Genomic DNA, 26,714 nt, shown 5'->3' on the forward strand with positions numbered 1-26,714 from the left:
GCAGGGGGCGGCGTTACACCAGCAGCTCTTGTGAGCTGCTGGTGCAATGCTGAATATGGAGAGCGTATTGCTCTCAGTATTCAGCGAGGTCTGGCGGACCTGATCCGCACTGTCAGATCAGGTCCGTCAGACTTTAATAAATAGAGGCCTCAGTCTGTAAGTTTAATTGTCTTGTTATTAAATTAGAAAAAATTCTATGGCCTTGATTATGAGTGATATTAAAAGTTTAGCGCAATGCGAATGTGACCTCGCGTTCGTTCTGATGCTGATAGACACAGAAGCTAGTGCAGCGAAGGAGGCAGCGTTGGGCAGCAAATATAAAATATATATGTACTGTAAATGAATATATACAAATATATTTATGTTTTTATATGTGTATATACATATATATTTCAAGTAAATACACAGTCCCCATAAACTGCAATGTAAAGGCACTTTTCAGTGCTGTTTTTATCTTACACCTCACATCCACTTACTTTAACCCCTTAAAACTGCTTTGTGCAGTTACTTTTTTTAGAAAATAAAGATGGCACAATTTAATATTTTAATTAAGGAACCTTACACTTTATTTGGGGGGCTATTGGGGAACTTTTTTCATTAACCAGAGATCAGATCTATTGTAATGGCTGGTTATTTAACATGTGCCCGGAAATGGGCAAATTTGTCTGTTTACGGGCACACGTTAAATTAGCGCTCCACTTGTAATCTAGCCCTATATGTTTCCCTTCATTGGGCCAGACTAGGAGTGGCACGCTTACTGTGGGGCGCAAGTGAGCTAATGTTTTGCTCAATATACTATGTTGTGATTTATTTATTTTTTCATATACTTTGTTTATTACATTTGCAAAAATATGTGCTATGACTTTTGTACATTCCTATGGATTAGATAATGTTGTGTGATATTTTTTTGTGCGTTTGTGTTTTTGTAATTATTTTAGTTTTCTTTTTCTTTTTTTTTTTTTTGATAGATTTTATAACTTCTTGTCAAAAAAGATAGATAATCCATTTAAAACCCATTCCCGTGTTTTGTAAAACAAACTGTTATATTAATAAACTTTTTACCTTTGTGATTATCTGTGTGAGTGAGCACAATGCTATCTGTATTATACACAAAAACTTAAATTTAAAAATAATACTTACGAATTATAACAGAAATGTATTTGCTGTTCCCCTGTATTGTATCATTAACAAGAGCAGAGACCAGGAATGTGTAATAATTCCCAGGTGTCAGATCTTCAATCGAAAGAGAAGTTAAAGTCACTGTTTTATAGAATGTTGAATTTCCCTGCATTTGGATCAGGTAAGAACTTGCATTTCCTTCAGGTGGTTCCCAGCTCAGATACAGGGATCTGGTGGTCATGTTGGATATAGTGAGGTTCATGACTTCTCCAGGTTCTATAAAATTAAAGGTAAATTATTTGAGCAAATCTAAATCCTATTGGCTTTTATATGATACAGAATCCCTGTTTATACATATGATTGTCTAGTTAATTTATTTCCCATGGATATAATCTCTACAGAAATACACTGCTTGTAACTAGAACCTGCTTGCCGTATGATAACAAGAAAGAGAAACAAAACACTACATCACTAATGCTTAAAGGGGCACTACTCCTATTATCAATTTTTCTTCGTTCTCTTGCTATCTTTATTTGAAAAAGAAGGCATCTAAGTTAAGGAGCCAGCCAATTTATGGTTTAGACCCTGGACAGCACTTGTTTATTGGTGGGCAAATTTATCCACCAATCAGCAAGAACAACCCAGGTTGTTCACAAAAAATGGTCCGGCATCTAAACTTACGTTCTTGCTTTTCAAATGAAGATACAAAGAGAATGAAGACAATTTGATAATAGGAGTAAATTAGAAAGTAAATGGCCTGCTCTATCTGAATCACAAAAAAGAAGAAAAAATTGGGTTCAGTGTCCATTTAAGTAAATTGTATAACACATTTTGCGGATATGAATGTTTGCCTGTATTCATTAGTGAATACAGATATTTTAGAATGTTGCAGAAACAAAATTAGAAGATAAAGCATAACTTGTTAAGGTACAGTTCATATTGCATTAATATTATCTGTAAATATGCATATAAACACTCACTTGTATAGACAGCTACATCATTGCTTATCCCCTGGACTTTAATGTCTCCAACTATTGCAAAGACCATGAATGTGTAATAGTTCCCAGGTGTCAGCTCTTCAATTACAACAGAAGCAGAAGTCACAGTTTTAGTAAATGTTGCATTTTCCTGAATTTGTATCAAATAATAACTTGTGTTTCCCTCAGGTGGTTCCCAGCTCAGAGTCAAAGATTTGCTGGTGATGTTGAATACTGTGAGGGTTTTGACTTTTCCAGGTTCTAGAAGAGAAACAAAATGAATACATGGTGAGAGAAAATTCAATTTTATTAATATTCAAAATATTCTAAAAATTCTAAAAATCTCAGAATTATTGTGGCTACTGAATAAAGTGACTTATTTTTAAAGGTAACTTAAAACATAAATTAAAAAAGCATATTTGTTTCTTTCCTAACAATTATCTAAAGACATATCAATTTTCCACTATGCTATAATACTACATTTTTAAGACTCTTTCTTTATGTAGGTAGATATGTCCCTATTCTTCCCGTTTACATTCTGTAAGTCAGAAGATCCAGTGGCAGCAGAGACCAGGAATGTGTAATAAAACCCAGGAGTCAGACCTTCAATTGTATCATTGGTTGATATCACAGTTTAATAAAAAGTGGAATTTCCCTAGATTTGGATCAAATAGAAATGTGTGCTCGCCCCAGGTGGCTCCCAGCTCAGAGATACAGAACTGCTGGTGATTTTTAAACTGTGAGGTTCTTAACAGGCTCTGGTTCTGAAGAAAAAGAACATTTAAGTGTGAATGGCTCAGTGAATTCATTTTGCAGAGATCTTCATGTGCTATATAGAGATTCTTCAACCTACCAACCGCTGCTTTACAGCTGGCATTCTATATGATACAACTTTCTCCCAACTCATTGCATACTCATTTACATTAAACTATACTGATAATATGAAATTGTGCTGCATTACTGTGTGATATCATCATAACTTTACTAGTTTTTCAACAATTATAGCCAGTATTTTTTTCTATTATGTCAGTTTCCTGTTTCACAAAACACTCACCAACGTTGGAAAATATGACACTACGTTCCCCTTGTACATTATTTTCTCCAACAAGAGCAGAGACCAGAAATGTGTACAAATTCCCAGGAGAAAGATCTTCAACTGTAAAAAAAGTTGAAGTCACAATTTTGCTGTATGTTGAATTTTCTTCAACTTGGATCAGATAAGAACTTGCATTTCCCACAGGTGGATCCCAGTGCAGGGACACAGAATAGGTGGTGACATTGAATATAGTCACATTCTTGACAGTGCTGGGTTCTAGAAGAAAAACGGCATCATTTATTACAGACATAAATAATATTACTGTATGATAAATATTACAAAATAATTGTATGTTAACAGATGACATTGAAAATTAACATTTTTAATAACATTTTAAAGAAATAAAAATAATATGTATTACATATTACTTTTCATAACCTCTATATCGGGCTAATTTTTTTTAATGATTTACAACTGAAATGTCATTGTGGAAATAGAACATTATATAGTGCAATATTGTTAGAGGGATTACAGAATATTTACAGTGTTAAAAGATTAAAATGTTGGGGTCATGGTAAAGACATATTAATGCTAACCCCAAACTCTAAGTCTTACCCTAAATCCAAGTTCTGATATGGTGGCAACATTTAACATAGTAACATAGTAGATAAGGTTGAAAAAAGACTGAAGTCCATCGAGTTCAACCTATACAAATCTAAAATACTTACAAAAAGCTCCAGTTAAGCTTAAATAACCCCATTAAAATGTGACCCATTTAATACTAGCAATCATATTCATGAATTTTGTTTATATACAGAAATTTATCCAGACTATTTTTAAATGTATCTATGGTATTGGCATTCACTACCTCCTTTGGTAATGAGTTCCACAATTTTATTGCTCTTACAGTGAAAAAACGTTTCCGTTGCAGGAGATTAAATCTCCTTTCCTCCAACCTTAAATTATGACCTCTTGTCAGAACCAATTTTCTTGGAATAAAAAGAGCTTCTGCCATCTCTGTATATGGGCCTTGAATATATTTATATAAAGTAATCATGTCACCTCTCAAGCGCCTTTTTTCTAAAGAGAACAGACCCAGTTTGGCTAGCCTCTCCTCATAGGTTAATTTCTCCAATCCCCTTATTAGCTTTGTGGCCCTTCTCTGAACTTTTTCTAGTTCTGCAATATCTTTTTTAGCAATCGGTCCCCAGAACTGCACTCCAAACTCAAGGTGAGGTCTTACCAGGGCTTTATATAATGACAGAATTATGCTTTCCTCCCTTGAATCAATGCCTCTTTTAATACATGCTAGTATCTTATTAGCCTTTGAAGCCGCTGCCCTGCATTGTGCACTCATCTTTAGCTTGTTATCTATTACTACTCCCAAATCCCTTTCCTCCTGTGTTTGGCTAAGTCTTGTCCCATTTAAAAAATACATAGCCTGCTTATTTTTACTTCCAAAATGTAGAACCTTACATTTTTCCGTATTAAATCTCATTTTCCATTCACTTGCCCATAGTTCTAATTTTAGCAAATCCCTTTGCAAAGAGAGTTCATCCTGCTCTGACCTAATGACCTTACTTAACTTAGTATCATCTGCAAAAATAGAGATGTCGCTATTTAATCCTTGCTCCAAGTCATTTATAAAAATATTAAAAAGAACAGGGCCCAGTACTGATCCCTGGGGGACGCCACTGATTACCTTTGTCCAATCTGAGTATGATCCATTTACTGCTACTCGTTGCTCCCTATCTTTTATCCAGTTATTTATCCATGAGCTAACATTTTCAGCTATTCCCAGTCCCTTAATTTTGTGCATTAATCTCTCATGTGGAACTGTATCAAATGCCTTTGCAAAATCTAAGTATATCACATCAACTGATTCCCCTTTATCTATATTTTTACTTACTTCCTCGTAGAATCTAATTAGATTAGTTTGACATGATCTATTTCTCCTAAAGCCATGCTGATTAGAACTCATAATCTTGTTTACACGAATATGCTCATCAATATAATCCCTTATAATCCCTTCAAATATCTTCCCCACTATTGATGTCAGACTAACTGGTCTATAGCTTCCTGGATCATCCCTGCTTCCCTTTTTGAAGAGTGGCACCACATCAGCTTTACGCCAATCCTGGGGTACCATGCCTGAGGATAATGAGTCTTGAAAAATTAAGAGTAAAGGTTTGTCTATAACAGTGCTAAGTTCCCTTAACACCCTTGGGTGTATTCCATCTGGGCCTGGAGTTTTATTTACCTTAATATTTTTTAGTTTTTTCCTGATATCCTCTAAACAAAACCCAGTTAGTGGTATGGACTGGCATGTTCTATTCTGTTCCAAAGTATCATTCAATGGTTCCTCTCTTGTGTATACTGAAGAAAAAAACTGGTTTAGTACCTCAGCCTTCTCCCTGTCATTATTTATCATGCTACCCTCCACACATTTTAATGTACCTATATTATCCTTCTTAGATTTTTTGCTATTTATGTACTTAAAGAACCTTTTAGGGTTAGACTTAGAATCCTTGGCAATTAATTTTTCATATTCAATTTTGGCTAATTTGATTGCTTTTTTGCATGCTTTGTTACATTCCTTATAAATATTGTATGCTGAGTCTGTACTATTTTCTTTTAATAATTTAAATGCCCTACGTTTTTTCCTAATTTCTTTTAACACATTTATATTTAGCCATAACGGCTTATTTTTTTTATTTTTATTTTTATAACCATATGGTATGTATTGATATGTATATTTATTTAACAAATTTTTAAATATTATCCATTTATCCTCTGTATTTTTATTAGAAAATACATTGTCCCAATTTATATTATTTAATGATTTCCTTAAATCGTTGAATTTTGCTTTCTTGAAATTAAAAGTCTTAGTTAAGCCTTTAAAACACTGCATATGAAAAGAGATTTCAAATGTGACCATGTTATGATCACTGTTACCCAAATGTTCTTTGATTTCTATGTTTGATATTATATCTGTATTGTTTGATAGCACTAAATCCAATATAGCTTTACTCCTAGTTGGCTCCTCTATTAATTGTGACAAGAAGTTATCCCTGAGAACATTTAAAAATCTATCCCCCTTAGCTGAATTACTAGTTTCATTGGCCCAGTTTATATCAGGGTAGTTAAAATCTCCCATAATTACAGCACTGTTATTAGCAGCCTTACCTATTTGCATTAGTAGTTGAGTTTCCTCTGGGTCACTAATGTTGGGAGGCTTGTAGCATGTTCCTAGTAATATTTTTTTAGGATTTTTCCCCCCACTCTTTATTTCAACCCACAGGGTCTCTACATTGTCACTTGTATCATAAATATCTTCCCTTATTGTAGGTTTAAGGTCAGGTTTAATATACATGCAGATTCCTCCACCCCTTTTATTATTCCTGTCCCTCCTAAATAATGTATACCCCTCTAAGTTAACTGCCCAGTCATGTGAATCATCCCACCAAGTTTCAGTTATACTGATAACATCATAGTCCTCTTCTGCAACTAAGAGCGTCAGCTCCCCCATTTTACCCGTCATGCTTCTTGCATTAGTTGTCATACATTTAATTTTCATGTGCTTTCTGCTGCTACTTGGTGTACTTTCCTCTATACTTTCTAATGTGACATTTCTTAAGTCATCCCTTCCTTGAGATATTAATGGAGAGACATATTCAGACACTGATCTCTCTGTTCTATTTTGTTCAAATTGACCCTCCCCCCCTTTGCCTAGTTTAAAAGGTTCTCTAAACGTGCTACCATCCTTTCCCCCAACATACCTGCACCCATGTCATTCAGGTGCAATCCATCCTTACTGTACAATTTGTACCCTAGTGAAAAATCAGCCCAGTGTTCTAAAAAGTAAAACCCCTCATTTTTACACCATGTTTTTAGCCATGAATTAACAGACCTTAGCTCCTTCTGCCTTACTGAGTTAACACACGGCACTGGTAATATCTCAGAAAATATTACTTTGGATGTCCTTGCTTTAAGCTTGCTACCTAACTCCCTGAAGTCATTTTTTAGGACTCTCCATCTCCCACTGATTTCTTCATTAGTACCAATATGCACCATGACTGCAGGATCAGACCCGCATCCCTCTAACAATCTATCAATACGCTCCACAATATGCCTAACACGAGCCCCTGGAAGACAGCAAACTGTTCTATGTAAAGGGTCTGGATGACAAATTACCCTATCAACCTTCCTTATAATAGAGTCTCCTACCACCAACATCTGCCTCTGGCCCTGACTTGTATGCCCCTCTTCCATGACTGAAGGACTGCCCACCATAGTATGCTCCTCTTCCACAGCTAAAGGACTGTTCACTATACTAGGCAACACGGCCCTCTCTGACACTGACACCCCTGAACTGATATCCCCAACATCTTCACTTAATCTTGCAAATCTATTGGGGTGTACCAGCTCAGAACTGGCCTGTCTCTTCCGCTTAATTGAAATAAATGCACTTTTCTTAAAGGGACAGTCAACCATAGAATTGTTATTGTTTTAAAAGATAGATAATCCCTTTATTACTCATTCCCCAGTTTTGCATAACCAACACAGTTATATTAATGTACTTTTTACCTTTGTGATTACCTTGTATCTAGGAACCTTCTTCCAGCCCCCTGATCACATGACTGTGACTGTTTATTATCTATTGTCTTAAATTTAGCATTGTATTGTGCTAGATCTTAAATAACTTTCTGTGCCTGAACACAGTGTTATCTATATAGCCCACGTGTACTTTCTGTCTTTGTGTTGAAAAGAGATTTAAAAAGCATGTGATAAGAGGCAGCCCTCAAAGGCTTAGAAATTAGCATATGAGCCTACCTATGTTTAGTTTAAACTAAGAATACCAAGAGAAAAAAGCACATTTGATGATAAAAGTGAATTGGAAAGTCAATTAAAATTAAAAGTCCTATCTGAATAATGAAAGTTTAAATTATACTTGACTGTCCCTTTAAGTTGATTTTGATAAATCAAACATCAACAATTGTTTTGTGACAAAATAATGTGGGGTAGACAAAATGAGAAGTGATATACAACAATTGGAGGATTGGACAAATGACTGGAATCTAAAGTTTTACACAGCAAAGTGTAAAATTATGCTTTTAGGGAAGAAAAATCCAAATGTTAATTATAGGCTCATTGACACCTTCTGGAAAAGGAAAAATACAGAGGCGCCACAATGGCCTAGTACCACCAAAACAGGAAATAATAAAGGTGAAGCAAATGTGTACTCACAAACCTGTTACAAATGAGAAAAGGAACTTGGGTATTATTATTTCAGATGATTAAAAGTTTAGTAAGCAATGTAGTACTGCAGCGAATAAGCACAGCAGAATACTTGGATGTATTAGCAGAGGTATTTGCAGCAGAAATAGTAAGGTTCTTATGCCACTTTACAGATGATTAGTTAGGCCTCTGAAGGCCATGTCTTCAGAAGGATATAAACAAACTTGAATCTGTGCAAATGAGCGCTACCAAAATTGTACATGGTCTAAAAAATAAAACGTACCAGGAGAGGCTCAATGATCTAAATATATATACAAAGCTTAGAGGAGAAAAGGAAAAATGGTGATATGATAGCAACTTTTAATTATATTAAATGGTTTAGTAAATTGGAGCCAGTGAGTATTTTACATAAAAAGGAAAATTACAGAACAAGGGGTCATGATCTCAAGTTGAAGGGTAGTATATTCAGGAGTAATTTGGGGAAGCACTTCTTCACAGAAAGAGTGATTGATTCATGGAATAAACTTCCATGAGAGGTAGTAATGACTAACACTGTGGGGGACTTTAAGAACGTCTGGGACAAGCATAAGGCTATCCTGCAAACTAGATAAGTTTATACTTTTAGGAAATATCGGGCAGGCTTGCTGGGCCTATGGTTCTTATCTGCCGATAATATCTATGTATCTTCCATGATTCAGATACAGCACACAAATGTAAACAACTTTCCAATTCACTTCCATTATCTAAATGTAAACAATCTTTTTATATGAATCCTTTCTCAGGCACCAGCTCCTACTGAGTATTTGCACGATTCACAGGATATACCTATATGCATTTTGTGATTGTCTGATGGCTGTCACATGATGCATTAATAAGGAGAATTTAACTAACTGACATTTGTCAGAAAAAAATCTACTACTCATTTGAAATTCAAAAGAATTGCTTTTGCATTGCTTTTTTATTGTGCATTTATTGATTATGCAATGCTACTGTGTTTAGTGATAATGTTTTCCTGCAAATAGTGCTTTTTTTTTTAATTAAGACAGCAATCATTCTATATTGATTTGTATAACAAACCACATCTTATATTTACATTCAGTCTCCAATATATTTTACAGAAAAAGAAGTTACATATATTTGCATTTATTAGTAAATATATTTTTGATTAATGTTCAAAAAGAAAAGAACGAATAAATAGCTTACTAAACTGTAATTCACCAGGATCTTTAAGACAAAGAAAACATTACCAAATAATTATTAAAAAATAAATTACAGAACTGATGAAGGGAATTGAGATTTAGGCACTCACTTGTGTAGGTAGATATGATTTTGCCCTCGCCCTGTACACCCAATTCACCAACAACAGCAGAGACCAAGAACGTATAATAATTCCCAGGTGTTAGATTATCAATTGTAATGTAAATCAAATCCACAGTTCTGCTGAAATTTGTAGTTCCCTGGAATTGGATCAGATAAGAACTTGTGTTTCCTTCAGGTGGTTCCCAGCTCACAGTGACAGAGCTAGTAGTGATGTTGAATACAGTAATGTTCTTTACTTCTCCGGGCTCTGTAACAAAATGAAAATAACAAAATAAAAAACAAAATATAGTTTCAGATTTTAAATACATATTTATGGAATGTAAAGTGAGTTAATCTATGGAAAAGGATTCAGATCTACTTTGCGTGATAAGATAATGTGCAATTTATCTGTTTTCTTGTAAATATTGCATGTTTCTTATTAAATCAATCAATTTTTATTAAATTATTTAAACAAAATTACACCATATATTTATACTCAATCTCTAATATATTTGACAAATCTTTAGATATTTTGGTTGCATAAGTAAATATATTTAGTTATATTTGATAGAATGTGGGAATACAGATGTAGAAAACACGTCAGAGCTTACTAAACGGCAATTTATATTTTCTTAAGGGACACTCACTTGTGTAAGTTGATATGTATTTGCTATTCCCTTGTAAATTAATTTCACCAACAAGAGCAGAGACCAGGAAGGTGTAATAATTTCCTGGTGTCAGATCTTCAATTACAACAGAAGTTGAAGTCACAGTTTTATTGAATGTTGAATTTCCCTGGATTTGAATCAAATAAGAACTTGTGTTTCCCTCAGGAGGTTCCCAGCTCAGTGATACAGATCTAATGGTGGTATTGTTGTATAAAAACAAATTTATAACTTCTCCTGGTTCTAAAAGAGACATAGACAAGAAGCATAATGCATTGAGTTGGTTCCTCCATAAAAACAATTGGTTTACTCCCTTCATCTCACAATATTTTACTGATTAAAAGGTACAGTTAGATGAAGGTGGATCATTTAGTTTTTAATTTGACATGCTTTCTTTTTTATTTGTCTCCTTTCAAGATACTTACTTGTGTAAGCAGATATGTATTTGCTCTCTCCCTGTATGTTATCTTCACCAACAAGAGCAGAGACCAGGAATGTGTAATAATACCCAGGTGTCAGATCTTCAATTGTAACAGAAGTTGAAGTCACATTTCTGCTGAATGTAGAATTTTCCTCAATTTGGATTAAATAAGAACTTATATGTCCTTCAGGTGGGTTCCAGCTCAGAGACACAGATCTGGTGGTGATGTTGAATGCAGTGAGGTTTTTTACTTCTCTGGGTTCTAAAAGAGAATCAAAAGGAAAAATAAGACAACTAGCAATTTTATTGTTTAGTATTTAAAACACATATTTTTGGAACATAATGTGTACAAGCTATAGAGTCATTGTGGCCTATCTATCAAGCTCCTGCAGGCTCGCCAGAAACAACAGTTATGAAGCAGCGGTCTAAAGACCGCTGCTCCATAACCCTGTCCGCCTGTTCTGAGCAGGCGGACAGACATCGCCACAATTCAACCCAATCGATTATGATCGGGTTGATTGACACCCCCTGCTGGCGGCCAATTGGCCGCAAGTCTGCAGGGGGCGGCGTTGCACCAGCAGCTCTTGTGAGCTGCTGGTGCAATGCTGAATACGGAGAGCGTATTGCTCTCCGAATTCAGCGAGGTCTGGCGGACCTGATCCGCACTGTCGGATCAGGTCCGCCAGACTTTAATAAATAGAGGCCTCAGTCTGTAAGTCGAATTGTCTTGTTATTAAATGTACCGAGAAACAATACTATAGCCTTGATTACGAGTGATATTAAAAGTTTAGCGCAATGCGAATGCGACCTCGCTTCGTTCTGATGCTGATAGACACAGAAGCTAGTGCAGCGAAGGAGGCAGCGTTGGGCAGCAAATATAAAATATATATGTACGTAAATGAATATATACAAATATATTTATGCTTTTATATGTGTATATACATATATATTTATGTTTTTATATGTGTATATACATATATATTTATGTTTTTATATGTGTATATACATATATATTTATGTTTTTATATGTGTATATACATATATATTTATGTTTTTATATGTGTATATACATATATATTTATGTTTTTATATGTGTATATACATATATATTTATGTTTTTATATGTGTATATACATATATATTTATGTTTTTATATGTGTATATACATATATATTTATGTTTTTATATGTGTATATACATATATATTTATGTTTTTATATGTGTATATACATATATATTTATGTTTTTATATGTGTATATACATATATATTTCAAGTAAATACACAGTCCCCATAAACTGCAATGTAAAGGCACTTTTCAGTGCTGTTTTTATCTTACACCTCACATCCGCTTACTTTAACCCCTTAAAACTGCTTTGTGCAGTTACTTTTTTAGAAAATAAAGATGCCACAATTTAATATTTTAATTAAGGAACCTTACACTTTATTTGGGGGGCTATTGGGGAACTTTTTTCATTAACCAGAGATCAGATCTATTGTAATGGCTGGTTATTTAACATGTGCCCGGAAATGGGCAAATTTGCCTGTTTACGGGCACACGTTAAATTAGCGCTCCACTTGTAATCTAGCCCTATATGTTTCCCTTCATTGGGCCAGACTAGGAGTGGCACGCTTACTGTGGGGCGCAAGTGAGCTAATGTTTTGCTCAATATACTATGTTGTGATCTATTTATTTTTTCATATACTTTGTTTATTACATTTCCAAAAATATGTGCTATGACTTTAGTATATTCCTATGGATTAGATAATGTTGTGTGATATTTTTTTGTGTGTTTGTGTTTTTGTAATAATTTTAGTTTTCTTGTCAAAAAAGATAGATAATCCCTTTAAAACCCATCCCCGTGTTTTGTAAAACAAACACTGTTATATTAATAAACTTTTTACCTTTGTTATTATCCAAACTTCTAAAGACTGCACCTTGTCTCAGTTCTTTTGACAGACATGCCTTTTAGCTAATCAGTGTTGACATAAATAACTCCATGGGAGTGAGCACAATGCTATCTGTATTACACACAAAAACTTAAATTTTAAAATAATACTTACGAATTATAACAGAAATGTATTTGCTGTTCCCCTGTATTGTATCATCAACAAGAGCAGAGACCAGGAATGTGTAATAATTCCCAGGTGTCAGATCTTCAATTACAACAGAAGTTGAAGTCACAGTTTTATTGAATGTTGAATTTCCCTGGATTTGAATCAAATAAGAACTTTTGTTTCCCTCAGGAGGTTCCCAGCTCAGTGATACAGATCTAATGGTGGTATTGTTGTATAAAAACAAATTTATAACTTCTCCTGGTTCTAAAAGAGACATAGACAAGAAGCATAATGCATTGAGTTGGTTCCTCCATAAAAACAATTGGTTTACTCCCTTCATCTCACAATATTTTACTGATTAAAAGGTACAGTTAGATGAAGGTGGATCATTTAGTTTTTTATTTGACATGCTTTCTTTTTTATTTGTCTCCTTTCAAGACACTTACTTGTGTAAGCAGATATGTATTTGCTCTCTCCCTGTATGTTATCTTCACCAACAAGAGCAGAGACCAGGAATGTGTAATAATACCCAGGTGTCAGATCTTCAATTGTAACAGAAGTTGAAGTCACATTTCTGCTGAATGTAGAATTTTCCTCAATTTGGATTAAATAAGAACTTATATGTCCTTCAGGTGGGTTCCAGCTCAGAGACACAGATCTGGTGGTGATGTTGAATGCAGTGAGGTTTTTTACTTCTCTGGGTTCTAAAAGAGAATCAAAAGGAAAAATAAGACAACTAGCAATTTTATTGTTTAGTATTTAAAACACATATTTTTGGAACATAATGTGTACAAGCTATAGAGTCATTGTGGCCTATCTATCAAGCTCCTGCAGGCTCGCCAGAAACAACAGTTATGAAGCAGTGGTCTAAAGACCGCTGCTCCATAACCCTGTCCGCCTGCTCAGAGCACGCGGACAGGCAGGGCCGCCACTAAAAATTTTGGGGCCCCTGACTCAACCATTGATCAGGGCCCCCCCTCCCCCCTCCTTTGACATGTGCAATTTTTGACCAAGTGACTAAAATGTATATATGCACTTTATTCTTAATTGTCTATTTAAACTTGGAAATGTTGTAAAGGTAGTAACATACAAACACACAGACACACTCTTACACTGAAACACACACACACACACTCACACATAAGGATTCACATATAGACAGTTAGACACGCAAAGAAACACACTCAGACACAGACACCCAAACAGACCCAAACAGACACTCAGCACTTGTTTACATTGACCTGACAAGTAATGAGGTAAACTACAGTTTTGTAAAAAAAGGAGATTTAGAAAACAAAATATGGAGTTCTGATTATCTTTTTGTAAAGGAAGATGACAACTAAATTATGACAACAGCATGCAGTGGCTGAAAGGAAGGGCCCTGAACTGCCTAAACAATAATTTAAAGGTTAAATGGTGGAGTTAAAAGGTCTTGTTAGTCTCAAAGTCTGTAGAAAGATGTGAATAATTAGTAGTAAGGTCAAAATGTCCTAAAAAGGAACAGACAATGGACACACACAGACAAACTCAAACTTGCACATACACCCAAGGAAACACAGACAGAGACAGCCTCAGAAAACACACAAAGACATATACACACAAACACACACAGACACCCACAGAAAACACACAAAGACACACACACACACACACACACACACACACAGAGAGACAACCACATGAAAAACACAGAAAGACATACATACACACACCCTCACTGAGACATCCACAGAAAACACACAAAGACATACACACACCCTCACAGAGACACCCACAGAAAACACAGACATACATACATACATACACACAAACACCCTCACAGAAACACCTATAGAAAAAGCTCAAAGACATATGCACACACCCTCACAGACATCCACAGAAAATGCACAAAGACATACACACGGTAACACCCACCCTCACAGAGAGACCCACAGATAAAAAATACATACACATAGAGACACAAACCAAAGCACAAAGACAAACACATACACCCACAGAAACACTCACAGGAGGAAACATTTATGCACCTTGCAGCCCCTAAATCAACAGTGTGTGACATGCATGATAAAAAAAAATGCAGTAATTAAGAGATCACTTTTTAAAGAATCATATTTTTAAATGTGCAAACAAAAATAATTCTGTGAATTCAAAATTGTACATTAATGAGCTGGGTAGATGGCTAGATGAAGAAAAGTACCTTTAAAAGGTTGACATATGTTGACCTATGCACCACTTCAAATATAGTGTACAAATTTTCCCATCTGTCAGCTGTACTTATGGATTTTGAAAATGCTGTACTCTATATGGTCTTGGTGGGACCATAAGCTGTGGTACTCATACCATTAGATCTGGTTAAATGCAGGATTTAGGCTTGTTGGTATGTATTTCAAAACTAAGTCAGATGTAGTGTAAACTGAACAGTTTTAACTTAACCTGTCTCATTTCTAACACTGAGCAATCTTAGTCAGAGTATAACATTTTATGCAGATGTAAAAATCTTAGATAAAATGCCTCCTTGCATCTGGAAAGTCCTTGCATAAAGGGGCAGTAAACTGGAATGTAATATATATATATATATAAAATGCATATATGCCAAAAGGGCATCTACCATTTGTGTATTGAGGATGAAACATTTCTGCATGGTTTTAAATATAGAATTTCTACAGCATTGTCAAATAATCATAAATACACTGCTGCTAAAAAAATGTGTTTTTATGGACCCCTAGCCGCACCATACAACTACTACCACACTGAAGTTACAATCGAAAATTGCACAAAGAAATAAAAAACATTTGCTAAGTAAGTCCTACCTCCTCTTCAAATGAAAGTGATCTGCCGTCTGACTCAGGCACACACTTTACAAAGTGCCAAGTCTGTCTCACACTGAGCATAGTGGTTTAGTGCACACTAAGAAATCCTCTCAAATGCTAATACTTTACTCCTGATAATAACATTTCCCATGCTCAATTAGCACTCTGCTATAGTACCCACTGGTGGCTGCCAAAATGTAAACAAAAAAAAAATTTTTTTTTTTTAGTTCTTGCCTCATGGGGCCCCCCTGGCTCATTGGGCCCCTGACAGGATTCACCCCTGTCACCCCCTGATGGCGGCCCTGCGGACAGGCATCGCCGCAATTCAACCCAATCGAGTATGATCGGGTTGATTGACATCCCCTGCTGGCGGCCGATTGGCCGCAAGTCTGCAGGGGGCGGCGTTACACCAGCAGCTCTTGTGAGCTGCTGGTGCAATGCTGAATATGGAGAGCGTATTGCTCTCAGTATTCAGCGAGGTCTGGCGGGCCTGATCCGCACTGTCAGATCAGGTCCGCCAGACTTTAATAAATAGAGGCCTCAGTCTGTAAGTCTAATTTTCTTGTTATTAAATTAGAAAAAATACTATGGCCGTGATTACGAGTGATATTAAAAGTTAAGCGCAATGCGAATGTGACCTCGCGTTCGTTCTGATGCTGATAGACACAGAAGCTAGTGCAGCGAAGGAGGCAGCGTTGGGCAGCAAATATAAAATATATATGTACGTAAATGAATATATACAAATATATTTATGTTTTTATATGTGTATATACATATATATTTATGTTTTTATATGTGTATATACATATATATTTCAAGATACACAGTCCCCATAAACTGCAATGTAAAGGCACTTTTCAGTGCTGTTTTTATCTCACACCTCACATCCGCTTACTTTAACCCCTTAAAACTGCTTTGTGCAGTTACTTTTTTAGAAAATAAAGATGCCACAATTTAATATTTTAATTAAGGAACCTTACACTTTATTTGGGGGGCTATTGGGGAACTTTTTTCATTAACCAGAGATCAGATCTATTGTAATGGCTGGTTATTTAACATGTGCCCGGAAATGGGCAAATTTGCCTGTTTACGGGCACACGTTAAATTAGCGCTCCACTTGTAATCTAGCCCTATATGTTTCCCTTCATTGGGCCAGACTAGGAGTGGCACGCTTACTGTGGGGCGCAAGTGAGCTAATGTTTTGCTCAATATACTATGTTGTGATTTATTTAATTTTTCATATACTTTGTTTATTACATTTGCAAAAATATGTGCTATGACTTAAGTATATTCCTATGGATTAGATAATGTTGCGTGATATTTTTTTGTGCGTTTGTGTTTTTGTAATTATTTTAGTTTTCTTGTCAAAAAAGATAGATAATCCCTTTAAAACCCATTCCCGTGTTTTGTAAAACAAACACTATTATATTAATAAACATTTTACCTTTGTGATTATCTAAACTTCTAAAGACTGCACCTTGTCTCAGTTCTTTTGACAGACATGCATTTTAGCTAATCAGTGTTGACATAAATAACTCCATGGGAGTGAGCACAATGCTATCTGTATTACACACAAAAACTTAAATTTAAAAATAATACTTACGAATTATAACAGAAATGTATTTGCTGTTCCCCTGTATTGTATCATCAACAAGAGCAGAGACCAGGAATGTGTAATAATTCCCAGGTGTCAGTTCTTCAATCGAAAGAGAAGTTAAAGTCACTGTTTTATAGAATGTTGAATTTCCCTGCATTTGGATCAGGTAAGAACTTGCATTTCCTTCAGGTGGTTCCCAGCTCAGATACAGGGATCTGGTGGTCATGTTGGATATAGTGAGGTTCATGACTTCTCCAGGTTCTATAAAATTAAAGGTAAATTATTTGAGCAAATCTAAATCCTATTGGCTTTTATATGATACAGAATCCCTGTTTATACATATGATTGTCTAGTTAATTTATTTCCCATGGATATAATCTCTACAGAAATACACTGCTTGTAACTAGAACCTGCTTGCCGTATGATAACAAGAAAGAGAAACAAAACACTACATCACTAATGCTTAAAGGGGCACTACTCCTATTATCAATTTTTCTTCGTTCTCTTGCTATCTTTATTTGAAAAAGAAGGCATCTAAGTTAAGGAGCCAGCCAATTTTTGATTCAGACCCATGGACAGCACTTGTTTATTGGTGGGTAAATTTATCCACCAATCAGCAAGAACAACCCAGGTTGTTCACAAAAAATGGGCCGGCATCTAAACTTACGTTCTTGCTTTTCATATAAAGATACTAAGAGAATGAAGACAATTTAATAATAGGAGTAAATTAGAAAGCTGATTAAAATTGCCTGCTCTATTTGAATCACAAAAAAGAAAAAAAATGGGTTCAGTGTCCATTTAAGTAAATTGTATAACACATTTTGCGGATATGAATGTTTGCCTTTATTCATTAGTGAATACAGATATTTTAGAATGTTGCAGAAACAAAATTAGAAGATAAAGCATAACTTGTTAAGGTACAGTTCATATAGCATTAATATTATCTATAAATATGCATGTAAACACTCACTTGTATAGACAGCTACATCATTGCTTATCCCCTGGACTTTAGTGTCTCCAACTATTGCAAAGACCATGAATGTGTAATAGTTCCCAGGTGTCAGCTCTTCAATTACAACAGAAGCAGAAGTCACAGTTTTAGTAAATGTTGCATTTTCCTGAATTTGTATCAAATAATAACTTGTGTTTCCCTCAGGTGGTTCCCAGCTCAGAGTCAAAGATTTGCTGGTGATGTTGAATACTGTGAGGGTTTTGACTTTTCCAGGTTCTAGAAGAGAAACAAAATGAATACATGGTGAGAGAAAATTCAATTTTATTAATATTCAAAATATTCTAAAAATTCTAAAAATCTCAGAATTATTGTGGCTACTGAATAAAGTGACTTATTTTTAAAGGTAACTTAAAACATAAATTAAAAAAGCATATTTGTTTCTTTCCTAACAATTATCTAAAGACATATCAATTTTCCACTATGCTATAATACTACATTTTTAAGACTCTTTCTTTATGTAGGTAGATATGTCCCTATTCTTCCCGTTTACATTCTGTAAGTCAGAAGATCCAGTGGCAGCAGAGACCAGGAATGTGTAATAAAACCCAGGAGTCAAACCTTCAATTGTATCATTGGTTGATATCACAGTTTAATAAAAAGTGGAATTTCCCTGGATTTGGATCAAATAGAAATGTGTGCTCCCCCCAGGTGGCTCCCAGCTCAGAGATACAGAACTGCTGGTGATTTTTAAACTGTGAGGTTCTTAACAGGCTCTAGTTCTGAAGAAAAAGAACATTTAAGTGTGAATGGCTCAGTGAATTCATTTTGCAGAGATCTTCATGTGCTATATAGAGATTCTTCAACCTACCAACCGCTGCTTTACAGCTGGCATTCTATATGATACAACTTTCTCCCAACTCATTGCATACTCATTTACATTAAACTATACTGATAATATGAAATTGTGCTGCATTACTGTGTGATATCATCACAACTTTACTAGTTTTTCAACAATTATAGCCAGTATTTTTTTCTATTATGTCAGTTTCCTGTTTCACAAAACACTCACCAACGTAGGAAAATATGACACTACGTTCCCCTTGTACATTATTTTCTCCAACAAGAGCAGAGACCAGAAATGTGTACAAATTCCCAGGAGAAAGATCTTCAACTGTAAAAAAAGTTGAAGTCACAATTTTGCTGTATGTTGAATTTTCTTCAACTTGGATCAGATAAGAACTTGCATTTCCCACAGGTGGATCCCAGCGCAGGGACACAGAATAGGTGGTGACATTGAATATAGTCACATTCTTGACAGTGCTGGGTTCTAGAAGAAAAACAGCATTGTTTATTACAGACATAAATAATATTACTGTATGATAAATATTACAAAATAATTGCATGTTAACAGATGACATTGAAAATTAACATTTTTAATACAATTTTAAAGAAATAAAAATAATATGTATTACATATTACTTTTCATAACCTCTATATCGGGCTAATTTTTTTTAATGATTTACAACTGAAATATCATTGTGGAAATGGAACATTATATAGTGCAATATTGTTAGAGGGATTACAGAATATTTACAATGTTAAAAGCTTAAAATGTTGGGGTCATGGTAAAGACATATTAATGCTAACCCCAAACTCTAAGTCTAACCCTAAATCCAAGTTCTGATATGGTGGCAACATTTGAAACCAATTAATTGAAATAATTGCACTTTTCTTAAGTTGATTTTGATAAATCAAACATCAACTATTGTTTAGTGACAAAATAATGTGGGGTAGACAAAATGAGAAGTGATATACAACAATTGGAGGATTGGAGAAATGACTGGAATCTAAAGTTTTACACAGCAAAGTGTAAAATTATGCATTTAGGGAAGAAAAATCCAAATGTTAATTATAGGCTCATTGACAGTTTGACACCTTCTGGAAAAAGAAAAATACAGAGGCGCCACAACGGCCTAGTACCACCAAAACAGGAAATAATAAAGGTGAAGCAAATGTGTACTCACAAACCTGTTACAAATGAGGAAAGGGACTTTGGTTTATTATTTCAGATGATTTAAAGTTTAGTAAGCAATGTAGTACTGCAGCGAATAAGGACAGCAGAATACTTGGATGTATTAGCAGAGGTATTTGCAGCAGAAATAGTAAGGTTCTTATGCCACTTTACAGATGATTAGTTAGGCCTCATCTTAAGTATTGTGTGCAGTTCTGGAGGCCATATCTTCAGAAGGATATAAACAAACTTGAATCTGTGCAAATGAGGGCTACCAAAATTGTACATGGTCTAAAAAATAAAACGTACCAGGAGAAGCTCAATGATCTAAATATATATATACAAAAGCTTAGAGGAGAAAAGGATAAAAGGTGATATGATAGCAACCTTTAATTATATTAAATGGTTTAGTAAATTGGAGCCAGTGAGTATTTTACATAAAAAGGAAAATTACAGAACAAGGGGTCATGATCTCAAGTTGAAGGGTAGTATATTCAGGAGTAATTTGGGGAAGCACTTCTTCACAGAAAGAGTGATTGATTCATGGAATAAACTTCCATGAGAGGTAGTAATGACAAACACTGTGGGGGACTTTAAGAATGCCTGGGACAAGCATAAGGCTATCCTACAAACTACATAAGTTTATACTTTTAGGAAATATTGGGCAGGCTTGCTGGGCCTATGGTTCTTATCTGCCGTCAATATCTATGTATCTTCCATGATTCAGATACAGCACACAAATGTAAACAACTTTCCAATTCACTTCCATTATCTAAATGTACACAATCTTTTTATATGAATCCTTTCTCAGGCACTAGCTCCTACTGAGTATGTGCACGATTCACAGGATATACCTATATGCATTTTGTGATTGTCTGATGGCTGTCACATGATGCATTAATAAGGAGAATTTAACTAACTGTCAGAAAAAAAATCTACTACTCATTTGAAATTCAAAAGAATTGCTTTTGCATTGCTTTTTTATTGTGCATTTATTGATTATGCAGTTCTACTGTGTTTAGTGATAACGTTTTTCCTGCAAATAGTGCATTTTTTTTATTAAGACAGCAATCATTCTATATTGAACTGTATAACAAACCACATCTTATATTTACATTCAGTCTCCAATATATTTTACAGAAAAAGAAGTTACATATATTTGCATTTATTAGTAAATATATTAAAGAACGAATAAATAGCTTAGTAAACTGTAATTCACCAGGGTCTTTAAGACAAAGAAAACATTACCAAATAATTATTCAAAAATAAATTACAGAACTGATGAAGGGAATGGAGATTTAGGCACTCACTTGTGTAGGTAGATATGATTTTGCCCTTCCCCTGTACACCCAATTCACCAACAACAGCAGAGACCAAGAAAGTATAATAATTCCCAGGTGTTAGATTATCAATTGTAATGTAAGTAAAATCCACAGTTCTGCTGAAATTTGTAGTTCCCTGGAATTGGATCAGATAAGAACTTGTGTTTCCTTCAGGTGGTTCCCAGCTCACAGTGACAGAGCTAGTAGTCATGTTGAATACAGTAATGTTCTTTACTTCTCCGGGCTCTGTAACAAAATGAAAATAACAAAATAAAAAACAAAATATAGATTAATATTTTAAATACATATTTATGGAATGTAAAGTGAGTTAATCTATGGAAAAGGATTCAGATCTACTTTGCGTGATAAGATAATGTGCAATTTATCTGTTTTCTTGTAAATATTGCATATGTTTCTTATTAAATCAATCATTATTTATTAAATTATTTAAACAAAATTACACCATATATTTATACTCAATCTCTAATATATTTGACAAAGCTTTAGATATTTTGGTTGCATAAGTAAATATATTTAGTTATATTTGATAGAATGTGGGAATGCAGATGTAGAAAACACGTCAGAGCTTACTAAACTGCAATTTATTTTTTCTTAACATTACAGACACTCACTTGTGTAAGTTGATATGTATTTGCTATTCCCTTGTAAATTAATTTCACCAACAAGAGCAGAGACCAGGAAGGTGTAATAATTTCCTGGTGTCAGATCTTCAATTACAACAGAAGTTGAAGTCACAGTTTTATTGAATGTTGAATTTCCCTGGATTTGAATCAAATAAGAACTTGTGTTTCCCTCAGGAGGTTCCCATCTCAGTGATACAGATCTAATGGTGGTATTGTTGTATAAAAACAAATTTATAACTTCTCCTGGTTCTAAAAGAGACATAGACAAGAAGCATAATGCATTGAGTTGGTTCCTCCATAAAAACAATTGGTTTATTCCCTTCATCTCACAATATTTTACTGATTAAAAGGTACAGTTAGATGAAGGTGAATCATTTACTTTTTTATTTGACATGCTTTCTTTTTTATTTGTCTCCTTTCAAGACACTTACTTGTGTAAGCAGATATGTATTTGCTCTCTCCCTGTATGTTATCTTCACCAACAAGAGCAGAGACCAGGAATGTGTAATAATACCCAGGTGTCAGATCTTCAATTGTAACAGAAGTTGAAGTCACATTTCTGCTGAATGTAGAATTTTCCTCAATTTGGATTAAATAAGAACTTGTATGTCCTTCAGGTGGGTTCCAGCTCAGAGACACAGATCTGGTGCTGATGTTGAATGCAGTGAGGTTTTTTACCTCTCTGGGTTCTAAAAGAGAATCAAAAGGAAAAATAAGACAACTAGCAATTTTATTGTTTAGTATTTAAAACACATATTTTTGGAACTTAATGTGTACAAGCTATAGAGTCTCAGGCCTCTAGTTATCAACGTGTATACTTACCTGCCATCGCCTGCCCCAATACACCCGCCTAAGCTCGCCTACCATCGTTGCCGCGGACCTGAATACGCTCGCCAAAGTTATCAATAAAGCTGTCAAAAAGCTGCGCACCAAGTACGGGGCGATGAGCAGCGGACTGTGATAGTTATCACTCATCCAATCTCGCTGCTCTTCGGCTTTTCTACAGCTTTATTGATAAGCTGTCACTAAGCACCCACACTAAACTACACTGTTCTACCCCCTATACCGGTGCCCCCGGAGCCCCCCGCAACTAAATAAAGTTATTAACCCCTAAACCGCCGCTCCTAGACCCCGCCGCAACTATAATAAATGTATTAATCCCTAAACTGCCGCTCCCGGAGCCCACCGCCACTCTAATAAACTGATTAACCCCTAAACCGCCACTCCCGGACCCCGCCACCATCTACATAATACATATTAACCCCTATCCTGCCCCCCTATACCGCCGCCACCTATAATAAATTTATTAACCCCTATCCTGCCGATCCCGTACCCCGCCGCAACTAAATAAACTGTTTAACCCCTAAACCGCCGCAACCTATATTAAACTTATTAACCCCTAATCTGCCCCCCCTACACCGTCGCCACCTATAATAAATTTATTAACCCCTATCTTGCCCCCCCTATACCGCCGCAACCTATAATAAAATGATTAACCCCTAAACCTAAGTCTAACCCTAACACCCCCCTAACTTAAATATTAATTAAATAAATCTAAATAAATATTACTCTTATTAACTAAATTAATCCTATTTAAAACTAAATACTTACCTAGAAAATAAACCCTAATATAGCTACAATATAACTAATAATTATATTGTAGCTATTTTAGGATTTATTTTTATTTTACAGGCAACTTTGTATTTATTTTAACTAGGTACAATAGCTATTAAATAGTTATTAACTATTTAATAGCTTCCTAGTTAAAATAAAGACAAATTTACCTGTAAAATAAAAACTAACCTAAGTTACAATTAAACCTAACACTACACTATCAATAAATAAATTAAATTAATTATCTACAAATACCTACAATTAAATACAATTAAATAAACTAACTAAAGTACAAAAAATAAAAAAACTAAATTACAAAAATAAAAAAATATTACAAGATTTTTAAGCTAATTACACCTAATCTAAGCCCCCTAATAAAATAACAAAGCCCCCCAAAATAAAAAAAAATGCCCTACCCTATTCTAAATTACAAAAGTTAACAGCTCTATTACCTTACCAGCCCTTAAAAGGGCCTTTTGCGGGGCATGCCCCAAAGAAATCAGCTCTTTTGCCTGTAAAAAACCCCACAATACCACCTCCAACATTACAACCCACCACCCACATACCCCTACTCTAACCCAAACCCCCCTTAAATAAACCTAACACTACCCCCTGAAGATCATACTACCTTTAGCCGTCTTCAGCCAGCCGACCACCGATGGAACAGAAGAGGACATCCGCAGCGGCCGAAGTCTTCATCCAAGGGGCGCGGAAGAGGTCTTCCATCTGATTGAAGTCTTCATCCAGGCAGCCTCTTCAATCTTCATCCATCCGGAGCAGAGCGGAGCCATCTTCAAAGCAGCCGACGCGGAGCCATCTTCATCCATCGACGCCTACTCGCCGAATGAATACTCCTTTAAGTGACGTCATCCAAGATGGCGTCCCTCGAATTCCGATTGGCTGATAGGATTCTATCTGCCAATCGGAATTAAGGTAGGAAAAATCTGATTGGCTGATCCAATCAGCCAATCAGATTCAAGTTCAATCCGATTGGCTGATCCAATCAGCCAAACAGATTTAGCTTGCATTCTATTGGCTGTTCCGATCAGCCAATAGAATGCAAGCTCAATCTGATTGGCTGATTGGATCAGCCAATCAGATTTTTCCTACCTTAATTCCGATTGGCTGATAGAATACTATCAGCCAATCAGAATTCGAGGGACGCCATCTTGGATGACGTCACTTAAACGAATATTCAATCGGCGAGTAGGCGTTGGAGGATGAAGATGGCTCCACGTCGGCTGTTTTGAAGATGGCTCCGCTCCGGATGGATGAAGATTGAAGACGCCGCCTGAATGAAGACTTCAATCGGATGGAAGACCTCTTCAGCGCCCCTTGGATGAAGACTTCGACTGCTGCGGATGTCCTCTTCTGTTCCATCGGTGGTCGGCTGGCTGAAGACGGCTAAAGGTAGGATGATCTTCAGGGGGTAGTGTTAGGTTTATTTAAGGGGGGTTTGGGTTAGAGTAGGGGTATGTGGGTGGTGGGTTGTAATGTTGGGGGGTGGTATTGTGTTTTTGTTTTACAGGCAAAAGAGCTGATTTCTTTGGGGCATGCCCCGCAAAAGGCCCTTTTAAGGGCTGGTAAGGTAATAGAGCTGTTAACTTTCATAATTTAGAATAGGGTAGGGCATTTTTTTATTTTGGGGGGCTTTGTTATTTTATTAGGGGGCTTAGATTAGGTGCAATTAGCTTAAAAATCTTGTAATATTTTTTATTTTTTGTAACTTATTTTTTTAAAATGTTGTATTTCTTTTAGCTAGGCAGTTATTAAATAGTTAATAACTATTTAATAACTATTCTACCTAGTTAAAATAAATACAAAGTTACCTGTAAAATAAATATAAATCCTAAAATAGCTACAATGTAATTATTAATTACATTGTAGCTATATTAGGGTTTATTTTATAGGTAAGTATTTAGTTTTAAATAGGATTAATTTAGTTAATAATAGTAATTTTATTTAGATTTATTAAAATAATATTTAAGTTAGGGGGTGTTAGGGTTAGGGTTAGGGTTAGACTTAGGTTTAGGAGTTAATTAGTTTAATATAGATGGCGGCGGTATAGGGGGGGCAGGATAGGGGTTAATACATTTATTATAGGTGGCGACGGTGTAGGGGGGGCAGATTAGGGGTTAATAAGTTTAATATAGGTTTCGGCGGGGTCCAGGAGCGGCGGTTTAGGGGTTAATAAGTTTATTAGAGTGGTGGTGGGCTCCTGGAGCGGCGGTTTAGGGGGTAATACATTTATTTAGTTTCTGCGGTGTAGGGGGGGCAGATTAGGGGTGTTTAGACTCGGGGTACATGTTAGGGTGTTAGGTGCAGACGTTTCCCATAGGAATCAATGGGATGTCGGGCAGCAGCGAACATGAACTTTCGCTATGGTCAGACTCCCATTGATTCCTATGGGATCCGCCGCCTCCAGGCCGGCGGATTGAAAACCAGGTACGCTGGGCCGGAAAAGTGCTGAGCGTACCTGGTAGTTATTTGATAACTAGCAAAATTAGTCAGATTGTGCCGAACTTGCGTTCGGAACATCTGGAGTGAAGTAAGAATCGATCTGTGTCGGACTGAGTCCGGCGGGTCGAAGCTTACATCACAAAATTCTACTTTTGCCGGGCAGCAGGGCTTGATAACTTAGGCGAATCAGCCTCGCCACAAATACGCTGTGGAATTCCAGCGTATTTGAGGTTGACGGCTTGATAACTAGAGGCCTCAGTCTGTAAGTCTAATTGTCTTGTTATTAAATGTACTGAGAAAAAATACTATGGCCTTGATTACGAGTGATATTAAAAGTTGAGCGCAATGCGTTTGCATTGCATGGAAGTTTTGTGCTCACAAGAACACGTTTCCATAGGCTGCAATAGGAGCCTCGTTCTGATGCTGATAGACACGACACAGAAGCTAGTGCAGCGAAGGAGGCAGCGTTGGGCAGCAAATATAAAATATATA

At 35.7% G+C, this 26,714-nt stretch overlaps 1 protein-coding gene across 1 annotated transcript in view; it reads right to left on the reverse strand.

The window, feature by feature from the left end:
* LOC128656400 (titin-like) overlaps positions 1–26,714 on the reverse strand; it is a 491,015-nt gene that overhangs the window by 184,528 nt on the left and 279,773 nt on the right. The window contains exons 62-75 of the mRNA XM_053710280.1: positions 22,580–22,837; positions 22,137–22,397; positions 21,493–21,750; positions 19,241–19,498; positions 18,190–18,447; positions 17,226–17,480; positions 13,259–13,516; positions 12,819–13,076; positions 10,760–11,017; positions 10,317–10,577; positions 9,680–9,937; positions 3,151–3,408; positions 2,100–2,357; positions 1,141–1,395 (exon numbers count right to left, since the gene is read on the reverse strand). Coding sequence (XP_053566255.1) covers positions 1,141–1,395; positions 2,100–2,357; positions 3,151–3,408; positions 9,680–9,937; positions 10,317–10,577; positions 10,760–11,017; positions 12,819–13,076; positions 13,259–13,516; positions 17,226–17,480; positions 18,190–18,447; positions 19,241–19,498; positions 21,493–21,750; positions 22,137–22,397; positions 22,580–22,837 — 3,612 coding nt within the window. The remainder of the gene's footprint in view (positions 1–1,140; positions 1,396–2,099; positions 2,358–3,150; positions 3,409–9,679; positions 9,938–10,316; positions 10,578–10,759; positions 11,018–12,818; positions 13,077–13,258; positions 13,517–17,225; positions 17,481–18,189; positions 18,448–19,240; positions 19,499–21,492; positions 21,751–22,136; positions 22,398–22,579; positions 22,838–26,714) is intronic.

Source organism: Bombina bombina, chromosome 4 (genome assembly GCF_027579735.1).
Source record: "Bombina bombina isolate aBomBom1 chromosome 4, aBomBom1.pri, whole genome shotgun sequence".
Classification (NCBI taxonomy): Eukaryota; Metazoa; Chordata; class Amphibia; order Anura; family Bombinatoridae; genus Bombina; species Bombina bombina.